Source organism: Toxorhynchites rutilus, chromosome 3, assembly GCF_029784135.1.
Source record: "Toxorhynchites rutilus septentrionalis strain SRP chromosome 3, ASM2978413v1, whole genome shotgun sequence".
NCBI lineage: Eukaryota > Metazoa > Arthropoda > Insecta > Diptera > Culicidae > Toxorhynchites > Toxorhynchites rutilus.
In genome coordinates this window covers 212733559-212755979 of record NC_073746.1, presented here as the reverse complement: position 1 = coordinate 212755979, position 22421 = coordinate 212733559, and the positions used below count along the sequence as shown (strand labels likewise).

The 22421-nt window shown below is 38.1% G+C and overlaps 1 protein-coding gene across 9 annotated transcripts in view; it reads left to right on the top strand.

Annotated features, from left to right (window-relative positions):
- LOC129777816 (histone-lysine N-methyltransferase, H3 lysine-79 specific) overlaps positions 1–18838 on the top strand; it is a 79278-nt gene extending 60440 nt beyond the window's left edge. For 7 of the 9 annotated variants that reach the window (XM_055784325.1, XM_055784323.1, XM_055784324.1 and 4 more), the window contains one exon: positions 5191–18838. In XM_055784325.1, coding sequence (XP_055640300.1) covers positions 5191–6041 — 851 coding nt within the window. In that variant the 3' untranslated portion in view covers positions 6042–18838. The remainder of the gene's footprint in view (positions 1–5190) is intronic. The other 2 variants (XR_008743297.1, XR_008743296.1) reach the window with 1 other exon arrangement.
- The last annotated feature ends 3583 nt before the right edge of the window (positions 18839–22421 follow it).

Below are 22421 nucleotides of genomic sequence, written 5' to 3'. Positions count from 1 at the left end.
TAATCGACCCTAAAATTTCAAAAAGTTACCCCATACAAAATGTTTACCAATTCGAAAAAACACCCCATGTAAAACTTCACCTCGATCAGACTTAAGAGAAATTGGCGCAAAAGGGTCAAAGTTTGAGTTTTTTGAAAATTGAAAAATCACTCAAAGAGGGAGTAAAGGAAATCGGGGTTTTCAAAAAAAATTGATGCCAAATGTCGTAAAACAGCAAGAAACGTTGAGATCTACTGTCATCTCGAAAAAAAAAATTTGTCAATTATCGACACTTCTGAGACTTTTTCGGAATACGGAGCAAAACGTATGGTTTACAAATATTTTTTATGTTTGCCCCAGAAAGAATAACAAACAAATGAAAAGAGCATGTTTTTTGGGAAGAAATATCAATAACTTTGAGTAAAATTGAGATATTGAAGTTCTGCATCGAAAAATGTTTGTATTAGTAAGCTCTAAAAGTCTTTCGAAGACAGTTTGCATGTAAAATTTGAAATATAAAAGTTAGAGCAAAAAAACAGTTTTTTTCATGGTGACCCTAACGTAACTTAGAAAAAAGGCACTATATCGGTTATTTCAAGAGATAGAGAAAAACTTTGTTGTACAAAGATGTCTCAAATAATTGGAGCTACAACATTTCCGAACCATGTTTACCTCTATCTATAAAGATAAGAAAATTAGATTTTTTATTTCATCGACAAATCGACAACTTTGTCTGAGACAGTTTTTGTCTATAGAATAACTGTCGAGCTCTAAATGCTAATTCCCACTTAAATGCATCTCCTGGACCATTGTGCAATGGGCTTCTGAACTTTTTCCGAAAAACGCTAAAAAATGTTCATCTGAAAAACGTTTCTTAACCGTGTCAGTGCTTGAGAAACTTAAGTTAATAGAGTATTAAGTTACGATGTTAGGATGTATGTCTTCAAATGTTTTCCAACGTAACTTCTAAACATATGGTTTACCATAAAGATGTATTTGAAAAGTTGTTGGAAATTATAAGCAAATTCATGAAATTTCGTGAACATGGCGGTATAACACGACAAACATATTAAAAGGGCCTTTTTACTATTAAAAAGACAACAAATTAGAAATATTTGTTTAAATTTCTCGAGAATGGCTGTATTTAGAAGAAGATTGATAATGAGCTTTTTTGTTTTAAATCACATCAGGATTCATAATTTGTGGCTAAAATGATTGTTAACATACAAACATACAAAAGTTTCAAATGTTATAAAAATTCAATGTTCCACAAAGGTCGTCAAAAATAGTTTCACCATCTTGGACTTATTTTTTAAATTTTCTACATGACTTTTATTTTATAAGAAAAAAATCAAAAATGTGTATTTTAGATATTGCAAATTTAAGTTTTTCTTTAGTAATTAAAAAAAAATAGGGGAAAGTTGCCCTAATCCGACCGGTGGCCCTGAACCGATAACCCCTTGGATTTCAGGAATGGCCCTACCTAACGAATTTTTGATAATGTCAAATGGAAGTTGTCACTACGCTGACAATTTGCATTTGTTGCAATTGTTGCATTTGTTTCCGTTTCTGATTTAAATTTCGTTCCGGCTCCGTTCCCGTTTCTGGTTCCGTTTCCGGTTCTGGTTCCGTTTATGCACACAGTAGAACCCCCATCATCCGCGGAATAGTCTGGTTAGCTGACTGCGAATAACGAAAATCGCGGATAACGCAATAAAAAACTGAAAATGAGGTTAAAACGCGAACAAAAGATATTTCAACATGAAAGCTATGTTTCATCAATACAGATATCATTGATCCATCCATCTATAAGGTCGTGTACACCAGTGATCAGATAATGTGAAAGCCATGGCCAAAACAAAAGTGCATGAGCCTATCCCTCACTGACAAATTCCGGGAAGGCCTATAGATTTACTATGGAATTCGCTATCGCGAATAATCCGATCTGCGTTTACTACCGTGGCGAAATCCGCAGTCTTCCCAGCTATGAAAGCCGCTGTCAGCTTATCAACTTAAACATTTTGGAAGTGCGCAGGAACACTGCCATGGTGATAGCTGACGTCTTAACTTCAAGAATCAACTGTCCTGCAATTCTCCATAGGATCAATCTTCTGGCTCCTCCAAGGTAACTTCGGATTACTGTGCTTCTTTCGTTTCTCACTCGGCGAAAGAATTATGGTTCTTACGATGCTGTTACAGGCCTGCAGTTTTTCAACCGTGTAGTCTCTATGTTTGACTTTTCTTGTGTTTGTATGAGGCGCAAATTTTTAATGTTTTTTAGAACTTGACTTCGGACAGCTTTCTCAGGTAATGCTATTTTTTTTAATGTAAGATTATTTATGTAAAGCAAATTTATATACTTTGACTACCATTGGGGCTTCGAGCCGCCTGTTGGCGAATAAACATATATAAATAAATCCACTCGTGGATAAGCGGGGTTCCGCTGTATGGTCTGCACTACCGTTATTTCGCTTTAACACTTTCTTCGTCTCGCTTGAACACTTGTCTAGCTCAACTCCTCCAACTTCATTTCCGAACTATTATTGTCGTATTTACTGACCCGGAAGCCACCATCTTCGTTTCCAAAATGGCATCGGCATACGATATTCGATTTACGCTGTTATAACCCTTTCACCCAATACCCATATCGTAGGGGGTATACATCATTGTTGGTCATTTAGAGCCATTATCAGCAAACCGGAAGTCAACACAATATTATATTCGCTTTCCGTTCGTTGGTCGGCTCAAAACCATGGGCAGGTCGGTTTAGAACCACCATTTTTGAAGGTGTCGAAAAATGGAACTTCCGATTTAGCCTCTATTTCACCCTTTTTTAGTGCTCATGAACCACACCGACCAGTATAAAACATAGTTTAAGAGTTATAGTATTCATTTCAATGCCGAAGTTGCCAAAAAACGAAAATTTTAAGTGATGAATGGCCGTTGCAATTTAGGGTATCGGAACAGGGCCGACCTCCCCTACTATTTTTTTTCTCAGTGTATATTTTTTCACGTTTAAACATCAATACTTTATAACTCTTTGTAAGACAGATCTTATAAGTTAACCTTTGTTTGGGTCCCCTCTCATTGCTCAATTCCTGGCAATGAGAAGGCGGACACTCTCGCAAAGGTGGGTGCCCAGGAAGGCGAATTGTTTGATAGACAGATTTCATACGATGAATTTTTCCAATTACTGCGTCAGAGTTCCCTCTTGAGTTGGCAAACCGATTGGGACACTGGAATTCTTGGGCGGTGGTTATATTCAATTATTCCAAAGGTTTCTTCGAGAGCGTGGTTCAAAGGTTTGGACTTAAGTCGTGACTTCATTCGTGTAATGAGTAGACTTATGTCCAACCACTACTCGCTAGATGTGCATCTCCACAGAATAAATCTTGTTCAAAGCAATGTCTGTCGGTGTGGAAACGGTTACGATGAGATCGATCACGCAGTTTGGCAATGTACGGATAATTACGCAGCCAGAGAGTACCTTTTGAATGCCCTTGAGGTCCAAGGAAGACAACCCTATGTTCCTGTTAGAGACGTGTTGGGAACTCGCGACATCTGCTATATGCAGTTGATCTATATGTTTGTGAAACGGTCTAGTATAAGTATTTAATGCTTTTGTGTTTTTCTTTTTCGTTATTAGTTTGTTTGTCTTGTCCCCCCATCTCACCGTCGCCCACCCTCGACAGCTAGTCGAACACCAGATGCTATCCCTGGTCATTATGCACAATGCTACAGTGCGTGCGGCAACCCTCGGTTGAGACAACGATACCTCATATCCATATCCCCAACCTGACCCGTCCCACAAAAATGTTGCCCTTTTAACCTCGAGTAAACCGCGAGTATTCGGTCGAATCCTACTAAACATAGAAATTAGTTGAAACTTTGTATAAACAAACCTTGAATTAGCGGCTCCGCAAAGCTTATGCGATTGAGCCTTACAAATAAATGAACTGGATAAAAAAAAAAACTCTTTGTAAGACAATATTTCGGTACGACTCATAGTTTTTGAGATATAAATTTTCAATGTTTTCTCTTACCATAATCGATATTCAAAAGTTACACTAGGCTCAACAAATTCCCAACTGCTGTGGAAACTCATATTTCGTCAAACCCAAACGAAATACAAAATTTCATTCGAATAAAAAATACATGTTTTTAAAATGTGCATTTTTAGGACGATTTAATTTGGAATTGCACATATGAAGCTATGGAAAATGAAACGCATTCCCAAACCCTGACAAGCTTTTCGTGTCTGGCGTTCTACGTGTTCAATTTTCAGTGAAGCGAATTCCCTTGTAAATTCAGGGCTAATACAGTCATTGGATTCAATTCTGATCGGTCAAGGATCTTACTGGGTTGGAAATTTTCTCGACATGGGCCTGCTGGGCCTGATGCATCGGATAGAATTAGGCTTGGGTCTGCCCTGTTCTCTGGGTTCAAGAACGATCGCATTAGCAGACCATTATCGGGATCCACTGGAATGTTTTGTTAATAAAAAAAGTTATTTTAGTTTCATGTTAGTCCGACCAACACATTGTTTCATAGCTCCATAGTATGTTTATATTTCAACTTTCTTGGAGTGAGAATCTTCAAAGTTTCACTAATTTGCAAAGTCAAACTCTTTGGGAAGATGATAACACTAAACACTTCCACGTTCTATCAATTTTTTTAGCGTTGCTGTAAATACAAAAAAAAACTCAACACGGTAAAATTAAATCCATTATTGAATGCTGTTCCTACGTTTTGCTTAAGAAACCCATAGAAAGAAGACTGTCTTTTGTGCATGTTTGTTATTTTTGTCAGTATTGTTTGTATGAATACGGTTGAGGTTATGATAGTTATTTAATTTAGATTGTCTTTCGTGGGTATTAATCCATGACCCCTTAGTTTATTACCACAGTTTATGTAATCTCTTATTATATTTATATAATAATCTATTAAAAAATATGTTAAGTATTGTGGAGAAACACGCTGTATATAATGTAACGTGCTGGTGTCAAACCAAAATACATTTGGTGGTAGAAACTTCTTCCTAATATTTAGCGAATTGAGATTAATTATATCATCGAAACCAGTATATCCGATTTGCAGCATATATACTCATGATACCATTCGTCATCCACATAGAAATAAATAATCAATGACCACAGACATTAGAATACAATTCAAATGCTTGATATATGTCATCCTTCTCTCCCCAAATAGATGATGTAGGTGATGACGAATCCAGCTGGCACGACCGTGTAAGCTCGGGATTCGATAGACTGGTGGCGTTTGCGTCGACCGAACTAGATAAAACTCGACGCTCCAACGAAGACGTTCCACCATCATCAACAAGTTGCACCACTTCACCAGACTCCGGTATCAACCAGAGTGACCACAGTCGCACTTTTCTGTCGTCGTCGTCATCCTCCTCGCAACTGGACGTCCCACCGAGCAATTCGAGTACCGGAAGCAGTATCAGTACCGGCAGTGGTGTAATGAAACATACTGTGCCAATAATAAAATCGTCTCCTGCGGAACCCGTGGAAAGCCCGCCCCTGTCCGACGTAGGATTACCACGTACGCCTAGTCCTTCATCTAGCCCTCCGCTAATTTATCAGACCACAACAATAGTTGCTTCATCTGCTGTGCAAAACCCCCTCCATGGCAGCAATAGTTTGAAAATCCCTCTAAGGTATCAACGGCAGTCTAAGGTATCGTCGGAAAAACATTACAAGAAAAAATTCCGCGATCGCAATTGGGAGGAGTACGAGGAAAGCCTCAGCGGAAGACACAGCTCGGCCGGCTGTTCGGAACCAAACGATCACGATTTCGTCGATGGATTTGGTGGTAGTGGCGGTCCTCCCGGCTGCAGTGTCACTGGCAACGGTAGCAAAGTAGGGAACGCGTTGGACAGCGCACAAAGCAATAGCAGTGACAAACTTCATCAGCATCATAAACACAAGTCGGCTAAATTTCGTCCAAAAGGTAAAGACTGGAACTGGGATGATGAACATTCAAATGCTTCCTCATCCAGCTGCCATCGTCAACGCTCGGGAAATACTCCAACCTGAATTGTCGTGTTAAGCTTGTGTTGATTGCGTCCGGTTGCTTTAAAATGTGGCGCTTTTTCATAGATAATATTGTTTAATTTTCCCTATTTTAGTATGGTTCATTCTCCGCATTACTTACTTGGTCAGGTACCAAAAAAAGTCAGTTTCAGCGGAAATTGTCGAGCCACAGAATTGCTCAAAGTTCTCTAGAACAATGTGACGAATTTAAACGATTAAAACTCCAGTTGAAACCCATTAAATGTTTATTGGAAAGACTGAATACTAATTAAAAAAAATACCTAGATAATTTATACATGCATCGTTTCGGAATTGTCGACCGTATATCATCCCCAACTTTTCCTTAACCCCAACAAGTAGAACAACATGATGTTTGCTATACACAAACCATAATTTACCTAACTGTTCCATTTTTTTTCTCGCATATACCGATATAGTTCTCCAACATGTTTATTGTTGTACCAATGCCCTTCGTTGGGATACCGACAGGAGGCAAACAGAAAGCATTTTTCAACAGTAGTGTTCATTGAATGTTGTTCTTTAAGTCGATCTAGCGAACCAGCGTTACGAATGCATTCAAATTATCTGAAACTGCCAACGATTATTGGATAATTTCTGGTTACACTTCGTTTTATAGCTATTTTTTAAGACTTCACCCGCGTGCGTGTGATGAACAGCTGTCGAAAGGTCATTAATTAAAAAAACCATCGAAAAAATGTTTGGACCCAACGTAAATAGACAGTGACCAGGTATGCCAGAAGGGTACTCGCGAAAGTGTTAGTAAATAGCGTGCAATATTGTTAAGATTTGTATAGAATTTTTTAAAGATTCGCAAATTTTTGGATATTTACTACTAAATAATCTCATATTTGATGTAAACATATAAAGGGTGTGTCACATCAAATTGCATCACGGAAAAAACGCTGTAGAAATTTAATTTTTAGGAATTATATCTTCAGCTTTCGCTTATAATCAGATAAGAGTGTATAGATCACGTTGGCCATGCTTCACTGTAAATTTTTCGTAAATTTGGAAAAATGTCGTCGAACGAAAAAGAGCCGTAAACTCATGTGCACTCATTTCGAGAATCCGGAGATGTCTCACATCGGGACATCGGTAAGATGCTGGGAATCGTCCAATCCACGGTCAGCAGAGTACTAATACGATACTTCGAGAACCTAACCATCGACCGGAAGGTGAAGAACGGCAAAAATGGATGCTCCGTCAGTGAAAAAGATCACAAGCGCGTAGTTAAGCAGTTTAGACGTGATCCGAGAAGTTCGGTCCGGGATGTCGCCAATAAGCTGAATTTGTAAAGTTCATTCGTCCAGCGGACCAAGCAGCGGGAGGGCCTGCGTACATACAAGGTTCAGAAGGCTCCTAACCGCGACGAAAGGCAAAACATGGTGGGGAAGACGCGAGCCCGGAAGCTGTACACCGAAATGCTGACGAAGCCGCATTGCCTGGTAATGGACGACGAAACCTACGTCAAAGCGGACTTTCGTCAGCTGCCGGGCCTGTTGTTCTTCTCCGCAGAGAACAAATTCAGCGTTCCGGAGGAGATTCGCAAGCAGAAATTATCCAAGTTTGCCAAAAAGTACATGGTGTGGCAAGCGATCTGCTCTTGCGGAAAGCGGAGCGCCCCCTTCGTGATGACCGGCACGGTAAACTTAAGGAGTGCCTACAGAAGCGCTTACTACCACTATTGAAGCAGCACGAGGGCCCGACAATCTTGTGGCCGGATCTCGCTTCGTGCCACTATTCAAAGGACGTGTTGGAGTGGTACGAAGCCAATGGGGTCACCTTCGTGCCAAAGGAAATGAACCCGCTTAACGCGCCGGTGCTTCGCCCAATAGAGAAATATTGGGCGATTATGCAGCAGGCCCTCCGGAAGAACCCAAAAGTTGTCAAATCGGAGGCGGACTTCAAGAGAAAATGGGTTTCGGTTAAAAAAAACTACAACCTGACGTTGTACAGAACCTTATGGACGGGGTAAAGAGGAAGGTGCGAGCATACGGGCTTGGGCTCGAAGTATGAATAAAAAGAAAATGCCAAAAGTTGTTTAATAGTTTTTATTTTACTGTCTAAAATTTTCAAAAGGATCGGTCTACTGGGCGAATTTCTACAGCGTTTTTTCCGTGATGCAATTTGATGTGACACACCCTTTATGTTTTACATAATTTTATGTATTTTATAAATATATACTATATGATTCATGGATGTATGGTAGAATGTATACAGCATTCACAGCAAGTTTTTTTTTTCATTTTTTTAGATGCTGGATCTGCTGGCTTATTCGCGGGTTTCTGCAAACGTTTGATGGATATTTTCGTTTTTTCCCCTGTTGGGTTTGAACCACGGCGTCCATTATTTTGAACCATTGCGGTATACCCCTTTTTTATACTACTTTGCTTATTGATGAAGGAGTAGACTGAAACCTATAGCTAGATAGGTGCCAATCCAAAATGATCTGTTTGATAAAATTTATAATCCTGATCGGCGACGCAGACCAAATTTCCATGGGCTCCAGAATAGCTTTATCAAGGTGTTGAAGTCTGCGTCTTGTTAGAGATCCGCAGTTCAGAGCAAATATTCTGTTTTAAGATGGTATTTACTCGGACAGTGTCCTGTTACAAGACCAGTGAATGTGCTGTAGTCTTTATTATTAAGGCTCAGCAGTTGTTGAATAATTTTAATACTCGGCGTAATACATGTTTTTGCCTGTTTAAGTTTTCCAGCCATCCAATTGGCTGTCTCTTCCCGGTCTTCCCATTTCTTCAGCTCACTTTTCAACACACAGTCAGAAAGTCCATAGAATGGTTCTGGACCAGTAAATGGTGAATTTGAGTCGTTCCTGGCAAGTTCATCTGCTCGCTCGTTGCCCTCTATACCGCAATGGCCAGGAATCCTGTACAGTTGTACCGAACTTATCTGACTTAATTGCCGAAAAAGGGAAATACATACCCAGACAATTTTTGAAGAGCATTCGAAAGCATTCAGAGCTTCAAGTACCGCTTGACTGTCTGAGAATGTCTATATTTCCTTTTGAGGCAGACATTCAAGCATTCTATTATTGCAGCTATTTCTGCTTGACTGTTGGCCAGTTTTCCATAGCCACAGAGATTTTAGTTTTAAGACCATACACTCCGGCACCTGTTCTGATTCCCATTTTCGACCCATCAGTGTAGAACATGATTGAACCATTACGAACGTTAGGACCACCTTCATCTCATACTGAACGAGAATGTTCGATCACTCTGTCTGAAATGTCATAATTAGTCCTAGGTTCCATCCAATCACTGTTCAACTCTGAGGCAGGTCCAATGGGTAAGAGATTCAGGATGCTGAAGTGACCAGTTTTGTCCCCGTATGGTTTTTTTTTCATCTTTTAGGCTTTAGAGCACTTTTTTAGCTTCTAGCTGAATATGTTGGTTCAAAGGTACCAGGTGAAGGATAGCCTCCAAGGCCTTTGAAGCAGTGCTTCGCATTGCTCCAGTAATTGCAACGCATGCTAGTCGTTGAAGTTTGTTTAGTTTTTTGTTGTAGCTACAGCCGCACAGTTGCAGTGTAGCTCACATAACCATTTTTGGTTTAAGGCCCCATGTTCTTCCTATCACTTTAGAGCATGCTCATAGGGCTGAATTATCCTTGCTGATTACTGAATCTAAGTGCGCATTCCAGTTTAGTTTAGCATCTAGGATAACACCTAGATATTTCACTGAAGCGCTGCTTTTCATTTATTCTCCCCCAAGATGTAAAGACTGCAGACGCTGTTTTTTTTCTTTTTGGTGAAAGGAACAATTGTTGTTTTTGAGAGATTTATGCTCAGACCTTCAGTGATACACCAAGATTGTGTAAAGTTTAAGTCCATCTGCATTCTGCTCGACATCACGTCGTCGTACTTGCCACGTACCATTATGACTAGGTAAAGCCCACAACCAATTTTTGTTACAAGCGTGTGTAGCGCTGTTGCTGTGGATTTGCCTGATTGGTAGGCAAACTGGTATTTAGATAATGGGCATTTGGACATGATTACAGATTTTATGTATTCATATAATTCTTTTTCCATAGTTTTCAGCAGTATTGATGATAATCTAACTTGACAAATCACTCCCAAAGGCATCTATTTGGGAGTGATTTGTCAAGTTTCCCCGCTTTTGGAATGAAAACTACTTCAACAAGTCTCCACATCGAAGGAATGTGCTCTAGTATCAGACTTGTTTTGAAAATCTATCTAGTATTCTCTCTGAACTGTCATGTCACCATCCGATTCAAAAATAATGTGTCTATGATCAGACAAGGACGCCTCTTCCGACACATGCCAGTTATGATTTTTTACTGAAACCTGGACAGCACAGCGTTAGATCTAAGACTTCTTGGCTGATAGCGTTTTCGAATGTTGATTCATTTCCTTTGTTAGCGTTATCTATGTTGTTTGACGAGAAAATTTCTAAAAGACACCTCGATTGTTAATGTCGGTACTTGCCCACATAGTGTGATGAGCGTTGGTATCACATCCGATGATGAAGTCCTTGTTGATTTCCCTACAGTAGTTAACAAACGCCGCTACCTCTCGTAGGGAAATCTCAGGATCGTGGCGGTTGGTACTTCCACTCTGATTGCGACGATGTCCCTTTGAATGAACTCTGTAATAGGAAAGCATTTAATGTTTGCATTTACTAAGACGGCAGCTCTTGGGGAGTCATGCTTGTCATCGTAGAACAACTTACATGAACCTGTTTTAATACCTAGTATTCTTCCTTTGTGAGCCCAATTCGCCTAGATAAGAGCGAGATCCACAGCGTCTTTTGTAAACCTCCTGGATCACACGCTCGACGCTGCTTTAGCGTGATGGAGGTTTATTTGCAAAACTTTAGTGTTCTGTATTAGGTTGGGTTGATCGATTAGGGGGTTTATTTGGGAGAATCGGAATCCCATCTGTTTTATTGAAATTATGGTCAAGTTTTTTGCTTGTTCCAGTGTCCATGTTCATTTTGGATCTGGCGTGATGGGGAGTTTGAAGCAACTCACCTCTTACACTTGACGTAGTTGAAGTTTCTACCCTTTTTGCGATTGCCATTGAGTTTGTACCGCTTGGGCCAGGAACATTCAGATTGTCAAGTTTCTTGTTTTTCGGAGAAACTTCACGAGGAAGCTTCGGTTCACCAGAAACCCTGCTGACGACTTTTTGAAAATTTGGTGGCTCCACAAGTTTGGATTCGCTGGGTTCTGAAGACTTCAAATTACCTGGGTTTTTGGAATTGTAAGGATTCTCGTTTCTTGGCACCAGATCTCCTTCGATCACACTGGAGTTTTTTTTAGTGTGGTTTGGAGCTGCTTCGGATTTATTTTCCTCAGCTTGGTTTCGCCAAATCGGAAGTTTATTTTGAAGTTGTTGCTAACAAATTGACGCATTGAAGCTTCGTCAACTGTGAGCGTCCAATCCGCGGGATTTCATTGGGATTGGATCTCTTGAGTATACGCCATTTATCGGCGGAGAGAATATATGCCGAGTCTCTCGTCGCTATATGTTGCACTTAGTGGAAAAAAAGGCATGAAGAATCCAGAACGCGGAATATTGTCTGCGTCTAGAGCAACCAGTTTTATGTTATCTTCTAGTGTTATCATGGGAACCACTTTCTTCAACCATTCCGAAGTTTGATGGTCTTTGCAAGAATGGATTAGATAACCCGACTTATATGAGCAATTGAAAAACTTGAGTTTCACCGCTTCATTTCTTTGTTACTCTATTGCAGTGAGTAGAGCATTCTGAACGGAATCTAGCTGAGCTGTAGTCAGTTCAGCGTTGAGATAGTTCTCCGGGAGAATTCCAACTTTGATCTGCTCTAAGGCTTCTTTGAAGTAGATTTCAGATTCGATAGTGTGTTATGTGCATCTTTTTTCTGCTCATTCAGTCCCGCTCTTCTATGGAGGCAAAGATTTTGCTTCGATTTTTTAGGAATCGGTTTTTCGTCGCTACTAGGTAGCTCCGATCCTCGGGGGCGTTTTGTTGACCCAGAGATATGCCGACTCAGTGCTTGCAGCCGAGCTTCCTTCTTTTTCCACGCAGAGTGGACCTCGGCTGAATTTACAACTTTAGATTCAGTTTTTATAGTGACGCTACATTCGTCACTATCATCCTCTAGCGAGTCAGAGTGTTGAGAATGGAAGAGGAGCAGGGCTGAACATCCACAGGTGCGTCGTTCAGTACTTCATCCGCTTCTACACTCATAAAGCCGATCTCTATGGAGGTTTTCTCCGATAGAGAGAGAGGCTGCCGGAACCCGAAGTTTTTTTTATTGTTGTCATTTGGATTATTCATAGAAATCCCACGAGTCTCGCGGTAAAGAAGGTCCTCTACATCAGTGACCGGCTTAATGCAGCGTGGGCAGATGATACTGTGAAGGGTACCCTGGTACTCTATAGGCTCCGTTAACGACAGGGTTTAGATTCAGCCGGAATACCAGAGCATTCATGTCTTAATGCACAGCTTATTTTTGAAGCTATTCCTTTTTCTTTAAAAAATCTTGTCCTTATGATAACTTCTGAAAAATTTCTCGAATTATCTTGCTTGTTCCATCCATTCTGTTGACGGTTGCAGCAATCCTCCCAATGATAGGTAACACACATAACTGTTTGGATAAGCATAATCGTGATCCAGCAAAGGGTGGGTGGATAAGTGAATAAAACGCTCTCGAAGTTTGTATGTGAGGTCTCCAAGGATGTTTTGTACGAATTTTTTTTGCGACAGCACCAACTACATATTCGAACCCATCATCTCCAGTAGTGAAGTTTGAATCATCTTCGTCGTTTTCTACAAACATCATATTATGGATATCGTTTTCTTGTTCATCAGGTGCTTCAGAAACAGCTGTTTCCGGCGGAGCATGTCGGTTTATGTTCTTTCAATAGATCCAACACTAGATATTCTTCTCCAGAGTATCTGTCTTTCGTAGATTGGCCTGATGACATAGACTGTAAACTTTTACCAAGTATACCCAGTCTCAATCGATATAAAAACTGTAAAGGAGACGGATGATCGTTTCCTCCACCACTCGTTCTTATCACTGAAAAAGGGTTTTCGAGAGCATCTTGATTTAACTTTGCGGTGATAACGTAGTTGATTCTAAACCTTTTTTTTAATTTTTGTAACGGAAATGTGGACATAAAAATAGTCTTTTGAAAGAACTGTAGTATAGATAAATTATTAAACCTACGGAAACAACGCCAAATTTAATATTTACCTGCATACACGGTTTATCTATCGGGAGAACGGTACTCATAAGCTCCACTATTGCATCCAAAGCTTCATCATGCTCACTGCGACACAACCCGTATGGTCTATTCAATATCTGACTCTCGCTTAGACAATGTGAGTTCATAACATCTCACCAATTATTCGAGATAAGAATGAAATTTGCTAGTCGTTTTGCTTCTGCTGTACCAATCCTGCGCTACAGCGCCACGGTACACTTTCGAGATCGTGTTTAACGATGTTTCCATCAGACAGCAAAAATCCAGTATCGATTAAGCGGTTACGTATCAATTTTAGAACATGGGAAGCGTCCGCTAACAGATATAACTTTCGCTTAGTTTGTGGATGAATAAGGAATGTTTTTTTGTTTTTCAAAACGACGTCTGACCAAATATCAACGTTGCCTCCACCACAGTCTGATACGGCAGCTACGACCTCGAACCCAGCTTCGTAAGCCTTATTGAAAGCCTCCATGCAGTGTTGCCACACGTACAGATTTATCTGGAAAGGTTCGTTATTTTTGTTTTCGTTTTTTTCGTTATTTTTGGTACAGATTCTGTACGGTACAGATTACAGATTTTCGTCAAAAGGTACAGATTGGTACAGGTTTTTTCCGTGGGTAAAATTTCTTACATTTGAACAAAGCTACATTAAGGTACATGATGGCTTTTAGGCCGCAGTATCGCTTGGTGCGGCAGCTTGAAACTTTTAATAAATGATAGTATGCAATCTAGATTCAGAAAAAACTACAGTCAACTCTCCCTAACTCGATATCCAAAGGGACCATCGAGTTAGGGAGGTATCGAGATACAGAACATTTTTTCCTAATTTTTTTTTATGTCTCAAATTGTCATATATTAGGGTAAGTGTCCCAATTATGGTATGAATTTGAATTTTTGATTCATTCCTTTAAAGTGAAAAAAACACCTTTCTCATATAAAAAAATATTTTTTCCAGAATCTTTCAGGAGGTGATAGACGGTTATATTTCACGAAAAAAATCCTTCTACGCATATGTTAGAATTTCAACGATGACAGACTTATAGAACTTTTTCTTTGTTTCGGATTCTGTTGGCTCAAACTGACTCTACATTGAAAAGTATGCTACGTAATCCGATTTTGTTGCTTTCATTTCATTCAGATGAGAAAATTTAGTACAGGATATAGTAGTGGAACATCTAAGTTAGTGGATTAAACATTTTTAAAGTGGAAAATTCAAAAGTTTTTTTTTATTTGTAATTATTAATTTTATCCTAAAAATTCATACTAAACTTGATTGTTTCTATCAATTAAATTAAAGTTCTCTAACCTCTCTACAATTTGTTCTTTGACGCCCAACTTCTATCTCTCTTAATTTCGCTGCAATATCGATATAAACAATTCCTGATGAAGATTCAATCAAAATCTTCAAAAATCGCGATTTTTAACCCACTGTACTTATAAAAGCCACTTAAATTTCACCTTAATGCTGAAAGGTTAATTTTTTTTCTTGAAATTATTCATATTTGAATTATAAAAAAAAAACTTTTTTTTTCAAACTGTATACAATCGAGTTCTAAATTTTACATAATCGAATCATATATAATCGAGTTTGTATATAATCGAGTCCGACTTGCATGAGGCACTAGGTTAACAAAGAAAATATTGATTAAGTATGTTACTCAAACTGAATTGTAACGATCACGCAGGAACTGTTCAATCACAAAGAAATGTTCGAATAGTTTCACAGGAACATTTTCAGTTGATTTCAATATTCCGGACATATTCTTCAGGTTTGATTAAACGTTCGAATTAACATCTCAATAGAACTACTATCTTCAGCGTTTTTCTCAGGTTTTTGAACACTTTCCAGTATATCGGTATCTGGCATCAGATCACAGCAAATCACGTTTTGGTCCTTTTTGCACTAATTATTAAAAGACATTGAGCAATCGAACGGTATTGTACCGTCGACATCAGCAAGCTCACGACGCATTTATTATGCCAGCGGAATATCACTCCCGTCCATGTTGGTTGTGCTTTGAAGTTAGGAATTCCCAGTTTCTGGACAAATTCTCAAGCCATATCCCGAAGAATAGAAGAGGGGTAAATTATTCTGTCTAGCTTGACAAGACAAAAATTCATTGACCGCTCCAGCTTCTCGATTCTGACCAACCTTATATGCTTTTGGTCTAGATACAATTTTCCATTCCGATTCCATTTTTACTTTAGTTTGAGTAGTGTTGATACCGCACTTTGTGCAATACTGAAATTATTTGCAGCTTCAGACCCCTTCCGTCCATATTTTTCGACCTGCTCGATGATGCTCAAACCTTACGCAATGGTTAGCGTTTTGATTGTTCGTTTCTCGTGGTTTTCCATACTTGAAAAGAAATTGTTTGATGACACGAACACTCCGTCTTCACTTTCAAGGGCAATTGAAATCTGAGGTAATAACGCACAAAAACATGTACGCGAAAATCAATCGAGTTAGGGAGGTGAAAATCCATGGAAAAATGAATCAAAACAAATCGAGTAAGAGAGGCATCGAGTTAGGGAGGTATCGTGTTATGGAGAGAAGAATGCTTGTAAAATCGAAGGTGCCATGAAATCCATCGAGTTAGGGAAAATATCGAGATACAGAACATCGAGTTAGGGAGAGTTGACAGTATGTATAAGCTACATCAAACACACATGTAAATGTGATATTTGTAGTGAATAAATGAGTATTTTTTATGCTATAAGTGGATTTTTCTGTACAAAGAATATTTTCGATGGTACAGATTTTTGGAAGGAAAAGTACAGATGAGTAAGAATTTTAACCCCTCTGGTACAGATTAAAATGTGGCAACACTGCTTCCACGAACAATAACTTTTCCATCGAAACGTTAAAGGACGCACAAAACGGTTGCTGCCAATTTCCAAAAAAGCCTCTGAGCACCATGACCTGCAGGAACAAAAATAATTGATATGCTTCCAAGTTCAGCACTGACAAAAATGTTCTCTTTAATTGAAATTGAATAATGGATTAAATTACCTGCACTTTATTAGTATGACAACCCAACACGTCATCGTGTTTCTTGTCATACTCGTACACTTCACTGACCGACATCTCATCGTAACGCAGCACACATACTTTTCCAAATTCGGACATGTCTTGGGATCTGGCTTTCGAAAATCCTTATAGCATATCTATCCCAGATGCGTACTGTCGGAGGCAACCAAGATTTTTAGAGAGATATTCGTATCCAGACAACCCGAAAGATCGCAAAGAAAATCCTTTTGACAACTCCTCAGTATTCCAATTAACTCGCTGTTTTACGCCTAGCAGCAAATCTGACTGGTTTTTGGTTTGCTTGGCGGATAATCTTTCGCGAGCTTTGTCAATGGCATATTTTTTATAACCTTCTCTCTGATCTTGAGTGATTTTTTCTAAGTTGGCCACTCGTCTCTTTTCTTCCACGAGCTGTTGGTGCAACATCGATATTGTACTATCCATCTTCCGAAGCTGCTCCTCTCGATCTTTGATCCGCACTCCCATATCACAATGGGGAGCGTTAGTATCGATAGATGAACCTGAATCGTTCATACTTGATGTAAATTGTTTGCTAAAAGCATTAATTTGTTCGCAAGATCGGTTCCGTTGTCGTTGCCTTGTAACAGATGGATTTCTAATACTTGGGACAGCTGAAACAAAAATGAATTGTTATAATTGTGATTGTGGTTGTTGTAAATATTTATCTCCAGTCTTGAGCCGCTTTCGCCCATTCGATGATAATGGAAGAACGGAATCAAAATCAGATTCTTGGAAGTGCTTGGAACAGACGCACATATTGCTGGTATTAACTTTTAAATCCTGTCCCAGAAACATGAGCCAACGCTTCTTTATTTTTCCATTTATTGGGAATCAATGGAATGAGATTGATTCCCATGAGTTTGACTCCGTTTTTTTTCTTTCTCGGATTTCTTTCTCTTGTTACACTTCGGAACATAACACTTCGACATTTTTGTGAGGTTTAATTTTCTGAAAACAATCCGATGATGATAGATCACTTTTCAGTTTGTTTTGTCTCCGAGTTCAATTTCGCGTGCAAAAATAGACGAGAAACGCGAGAAACAAATATGCAAAATTTACGAATTTGTTTGAGATTTCGAACAAAACACCGCAATTCTGCACGCTATTTTATCTATGTGAGTAATCTTCGTGTACGAAACAAAAAATCTGGCTCACCTGTAGTATAAGTCAAACCACGTTGATTTGGACCCAACAGTCGTCCCAAGCCATTCTGGAACGTACAAATAAATAAAATAAATAAGCATAACTCATCTCACGAATCTTTTTTGGTTTTCATTTTTAGCTAGAAATATGAGAGATATTGCGTAAAGCGTAGCCAATCGAGTAGTTGGATGTATGGGTTTTATAAAAGCATTCATAGAATGAAACAATAAAATTCATCGATATCTGAAAAATTGCTTTTCTCAGAGCGTGGATTGTTTTAGCAGAGAAACATTAAATTATGTAGCGAAGCATATTAGCTGGGTTAAGAACATTACGAATAAATACAAAAAAAAACATCGTTACTTGGAATACTTTCTCAGTTTTTCTAACTTTGTTGTTCGCAAGCAAAATAGCACCGAACTTTTATTTTTTATACTCCACAAACAATGTCGCTCGGTGTGTGATTCGCTGATTAAGTAGAACAATTATAATCATAATCCTGATTAATTCCTTATTTTTAAGTAGCCAATTTTTAGCTATAGGTTATCATACGTAAACACGTTAAGCGTAGCTTGAGTTTGAAATATGAACCAAAAGAAGGGTCAAAAATATAAATTAAATATCACTCACGAAACAGCGATTAGAAGGAGTTTACAACAAATCTTTTCTTGAACCGTTCGACCGCAGTACAGCTTGTTCGATTTCGGTTTATGGTTAGGAGTTTTAGAAAGATAGATATATACAAAATTCAACGCAAGGCCAAACAATACGTCTACCTAGACACATCATTGAGAAGATTAAGAGCAAAATCGTGTAAACGATAAGTAAAATATTGTATTATAAACCTAAAATAAGGACGAAACAATGTGCATCTTCTACCTGGATGGATTTTGAGCTGGTTGGCACATTTTATAATATCCTTTAAGCCTAAAACATGTAAGTACTGTTCAATGAATTCAACACACAACACTGCTCGGTTATCAACCGCTATGATGTAGGTAAAATGTAATTTATTATGTACAATAAGTATGTAAGATACGTCTGTTAATTTAACAACCAATGCGATTTAATTTTTTTAGATTGATACTCTTATTTATACTATCGTATTTAAAAAGAACAAGTTAGTTTTTCTTTTAAATTGATTGATATGTACGACAGCCCATCGTATTTATTGTCTGAGAAAGAAAGATACTGTCACATCCGCGAGTAAACAAACAATGTAATAATTATAACAAAAACGTAGATACATAACGCATGTAGATCCATTTTATTAGTGAAGAAGTGACATCTACTGTACTATTGCTATAATTAAGATACAAGACATTGAGAATTAATAAAAAAAAATCATAATATCACTGAATTTCTTATTCAGCCAAACATAAAGATAATTCTCACATCCGTGCTGCATAACCTCATTTGACGTAGGACTACGTCTTTCAGTAATCGTGTCAAACGATCACGATTTCATGAAGTATTATATATTTTAACTACGAACGTATTTTGATGGTTTGCATACCAATCGATTCGAGAAAACTCTAATGTTTGTTTGATATTCTATACATTATGATTCCCTAATCAGTAAACGGTTTAGATTAATGGGTATAGAAAACATCTCCATTTTTCCATACATTTGTCTGTCTATTTGTGTAACTTCCTACTCGTGTTGTCAATAAGGTTCTGTTTGTGCATCGGTGAGTTTTTTAGGATCCACCCACGGCAGTGGAACTTCATACAAATCACTCGTCGAAAAGTGTCTCCTTTTTCACCGCTTGTTTACATCGACGAATATATTTTTTTCCACTATGTTTTGTTGGAGAGTGTATGTATACTAACAGATTTCTACTACGAGGTGTTTAATGAAGGATGAAAGGTGGGAATGTTTATGTTTATATATGATTTATCGTACGATTTAATTGAATGCATAAAAGATGTCAACAAAACTGGAGATAAGCACCTTTTTGAATTTGAACAAATATTGATAAGAGATTCCCAGCAATTCTTTATGTTTATTGCGTGATTTGGTTACTGTATAAGTTGTTTGAAACGAAGGTTTAGTGTAATGATTTTATTTTGAGGATTATATTCACAAACATACAAGTATAATTAATATAAATTGCATGTATATGATGCGCCTGCCAGCCCATACATGCAAACGTGGAAGCGATATACATATTTTTTTACGAACGGATTTAAACGATTTGCATACCAATCAAATTGGAAATTTTCTAAGATTTTTTTTGTTTGATATGCTATACATTACAATCCCATAGTCTGTATATGGTTTAAATTGATGAAAATTTGAAGCATTCCCTTTTTTCCATACATTTGTTCTGTCCATTTGTGTACTTTCCCGAACAGAGCTGTCAATAACGGGTATCTTATGCAGCCGCTAGAACAGAAACAACGAAGGGGGATAGCGGGAAGAGAAAATTTGCGAAGTAAACTTCACCCTTGCATAGCAAGTAAGCTGTCACTAGCGTATAAGTATTGCATCTCCTCTGAGGAAAATTCTCAGAATCTTTCTGTGCCCGAAACAACAAAGGTCGCTTATTCTGCTAGTTTTGTGTTTAAAGTTTCCCCTCGAGCTGTGAACGCTAGCGAATATTTCACTTGAAGTGCATCTGGCATTGCAATTAACACAACCATCCGAGTCATGGCAAAGAAGGCGAAAAAAGAGAAGAGTGCAAATGATTATAGGTCGCTTCTAAACATGTTTGGTGTTTGGTTTTTTGTGTGTTGCTTGTTTTCGTTGAGCGAAACATAGAAACTTAGAAAAACTTTGTTGACGGTTTTGAACGATAATCGAGAAACGGTCATTCTCGCGATACTTCATTTTTAGCACTGTAACTGTGTGCATCTGTTGGACGCGTGTTTGATGCTTGTTGAATGACGATGCACTTCTTTTTCTTTCGAATTATAGACACTTGAAACTAAGACAGTTCATTCGTCTTTGATGGCGATGCACGGAAGATGCCTCTCGTTAATATTCAGTGCAATGCGTGCATTGATATAAAGAAACAAATTACGACATATAACCAATTAGTGTATTGTTCTCGCAAAGGCAAAAAATGATCGTTGCTTCTCGAAATGATTCTACAAAACTACGCAAGCCATTAAACCTTCTCAGGGTCCCGGAACTTTTTACTAAAGAGTTATTTCGACGTATTCGCAAATAATATTCGAAATGATAAACCATCAAATTTCAAAAGAAAAAAGATTGCGTAGTCCTACGTTCTAAGCGGTCGTGTCTCGGATACAACCCCTCGAATTTTTTACGATTTGCTGGGCAGGCCCGAAGGCAGTTTTAAATTGTTAAAATATAAATGAAATTTTTTACTTCATGTTATTGATTACTTGAAACATGTAGTACTGAATATTAATTAACCATTTCTATATAAATTTTGCGATATTTCCACTAAAGCACAATAAACAATCAGAAATGACGTATCCGATTGTAACTCTTTCGTATCATATGTAAGAGCTTCAATTGCCCTAAAATCATATTTCAGATAGCCGTACGAGATCTTATCGGAGTAATTTTATAACCGTCGCCACCACTCGTATCAAACATTTATATCCCTAAAAATCCCTAAATTGATTAATTCCTATTTGTACAAACATAAATGTTTATAAAAGTTCTATATACATACAAAAATGGTGATTCCCCGGGCCGAACATTTTACTTTAATATTTTCCGCCATTTTTTTATAGCAGTGATGAACGTATATTCGTATGACAACAGACTTATTATGTTATTAGGTTTTGCCTAATAATTGTACAGTAAGTAACCTCTAATTCGACATTAAGTTAATTGGACGGACATGTAATGGGACACAAATAATTGGACATTTTCATCTCTAATTGGATATTTTGTAAACATCGAGTTTGATACCCAAAGTATGGCCCCAGATTGAAAGTAGCCACCAGATGTAGACATTGTACCACTATCATCGTGAATGTCCAATTACAGACCAATCAACTCTAATGCAACACTGAGTAGTGACTCGGTATGTCGAGGATTAGAGGTAACTTACTGTATATGCTATTTGGGTGCATCATATACCACCCAAAATATCAGATATTCGATGCTCTATATACGATTTAATGTTTGGTGGGTTGGCATACTTGGCAGCTTGGTTTGTCAAGTTCATAATCTCATGTTTACAGTTTTGAGTTAAGTGCAATTGAATGACGAAGTTGAACTAATTTATTTTTGTCGCTATGTTTATCAGAACGCAAAAGATCGGCAAACAGATAATCTTCCGTTCTTAAAAGTTAAAAATAAAAAAAAGCAACGTGAAAGTTAAACACTTTTCTTGAAACCGGAAATATTCGGACTTAAAAATAATTTTTAACGTAATATTCCAAACATACATGTATTTACAAAAATCTATAATAATTATTATAATCATCAAGAACGTTTTCCGCCATTAGTTTTTTGGTTGTCTGTAGTAAATCGTATATACGCATGACAATAGTCGCACTAGATGCATGTATAAGTCGTATATTCATCCATCCAATCATCGTGAATACTGTTGCAAGTGGAAAATAAATGTGTGTTCATTGCTTAGGATGCGAACATAAACAACAATATAATACAGTAATTTAAATTTTATACGACATGCCGAGGCACCACTCAGTGTCGCTTTGGAGGCGATTTTGACTTGTAATTGAACATTGACGATATGAGTTGTATAGTGTCTACGTCTGGTGGCAACTTCAATGTGGCGCCATAATTTGGGCCCCAAACTAGATGTTTACAAAAATGTCCAATTAAGCATTACAGGTCTGGCCAATAATCCAAACATCGCATTAAATGCAACTTACTGTATATAAACAATATTTATTCCCAGCTGTTTTGAGGCATCTCGCACAAATTGACAATACCATTAAGTTGTCAGTGTAAGTCGGTGCAATTTTTAGAGTGTAAA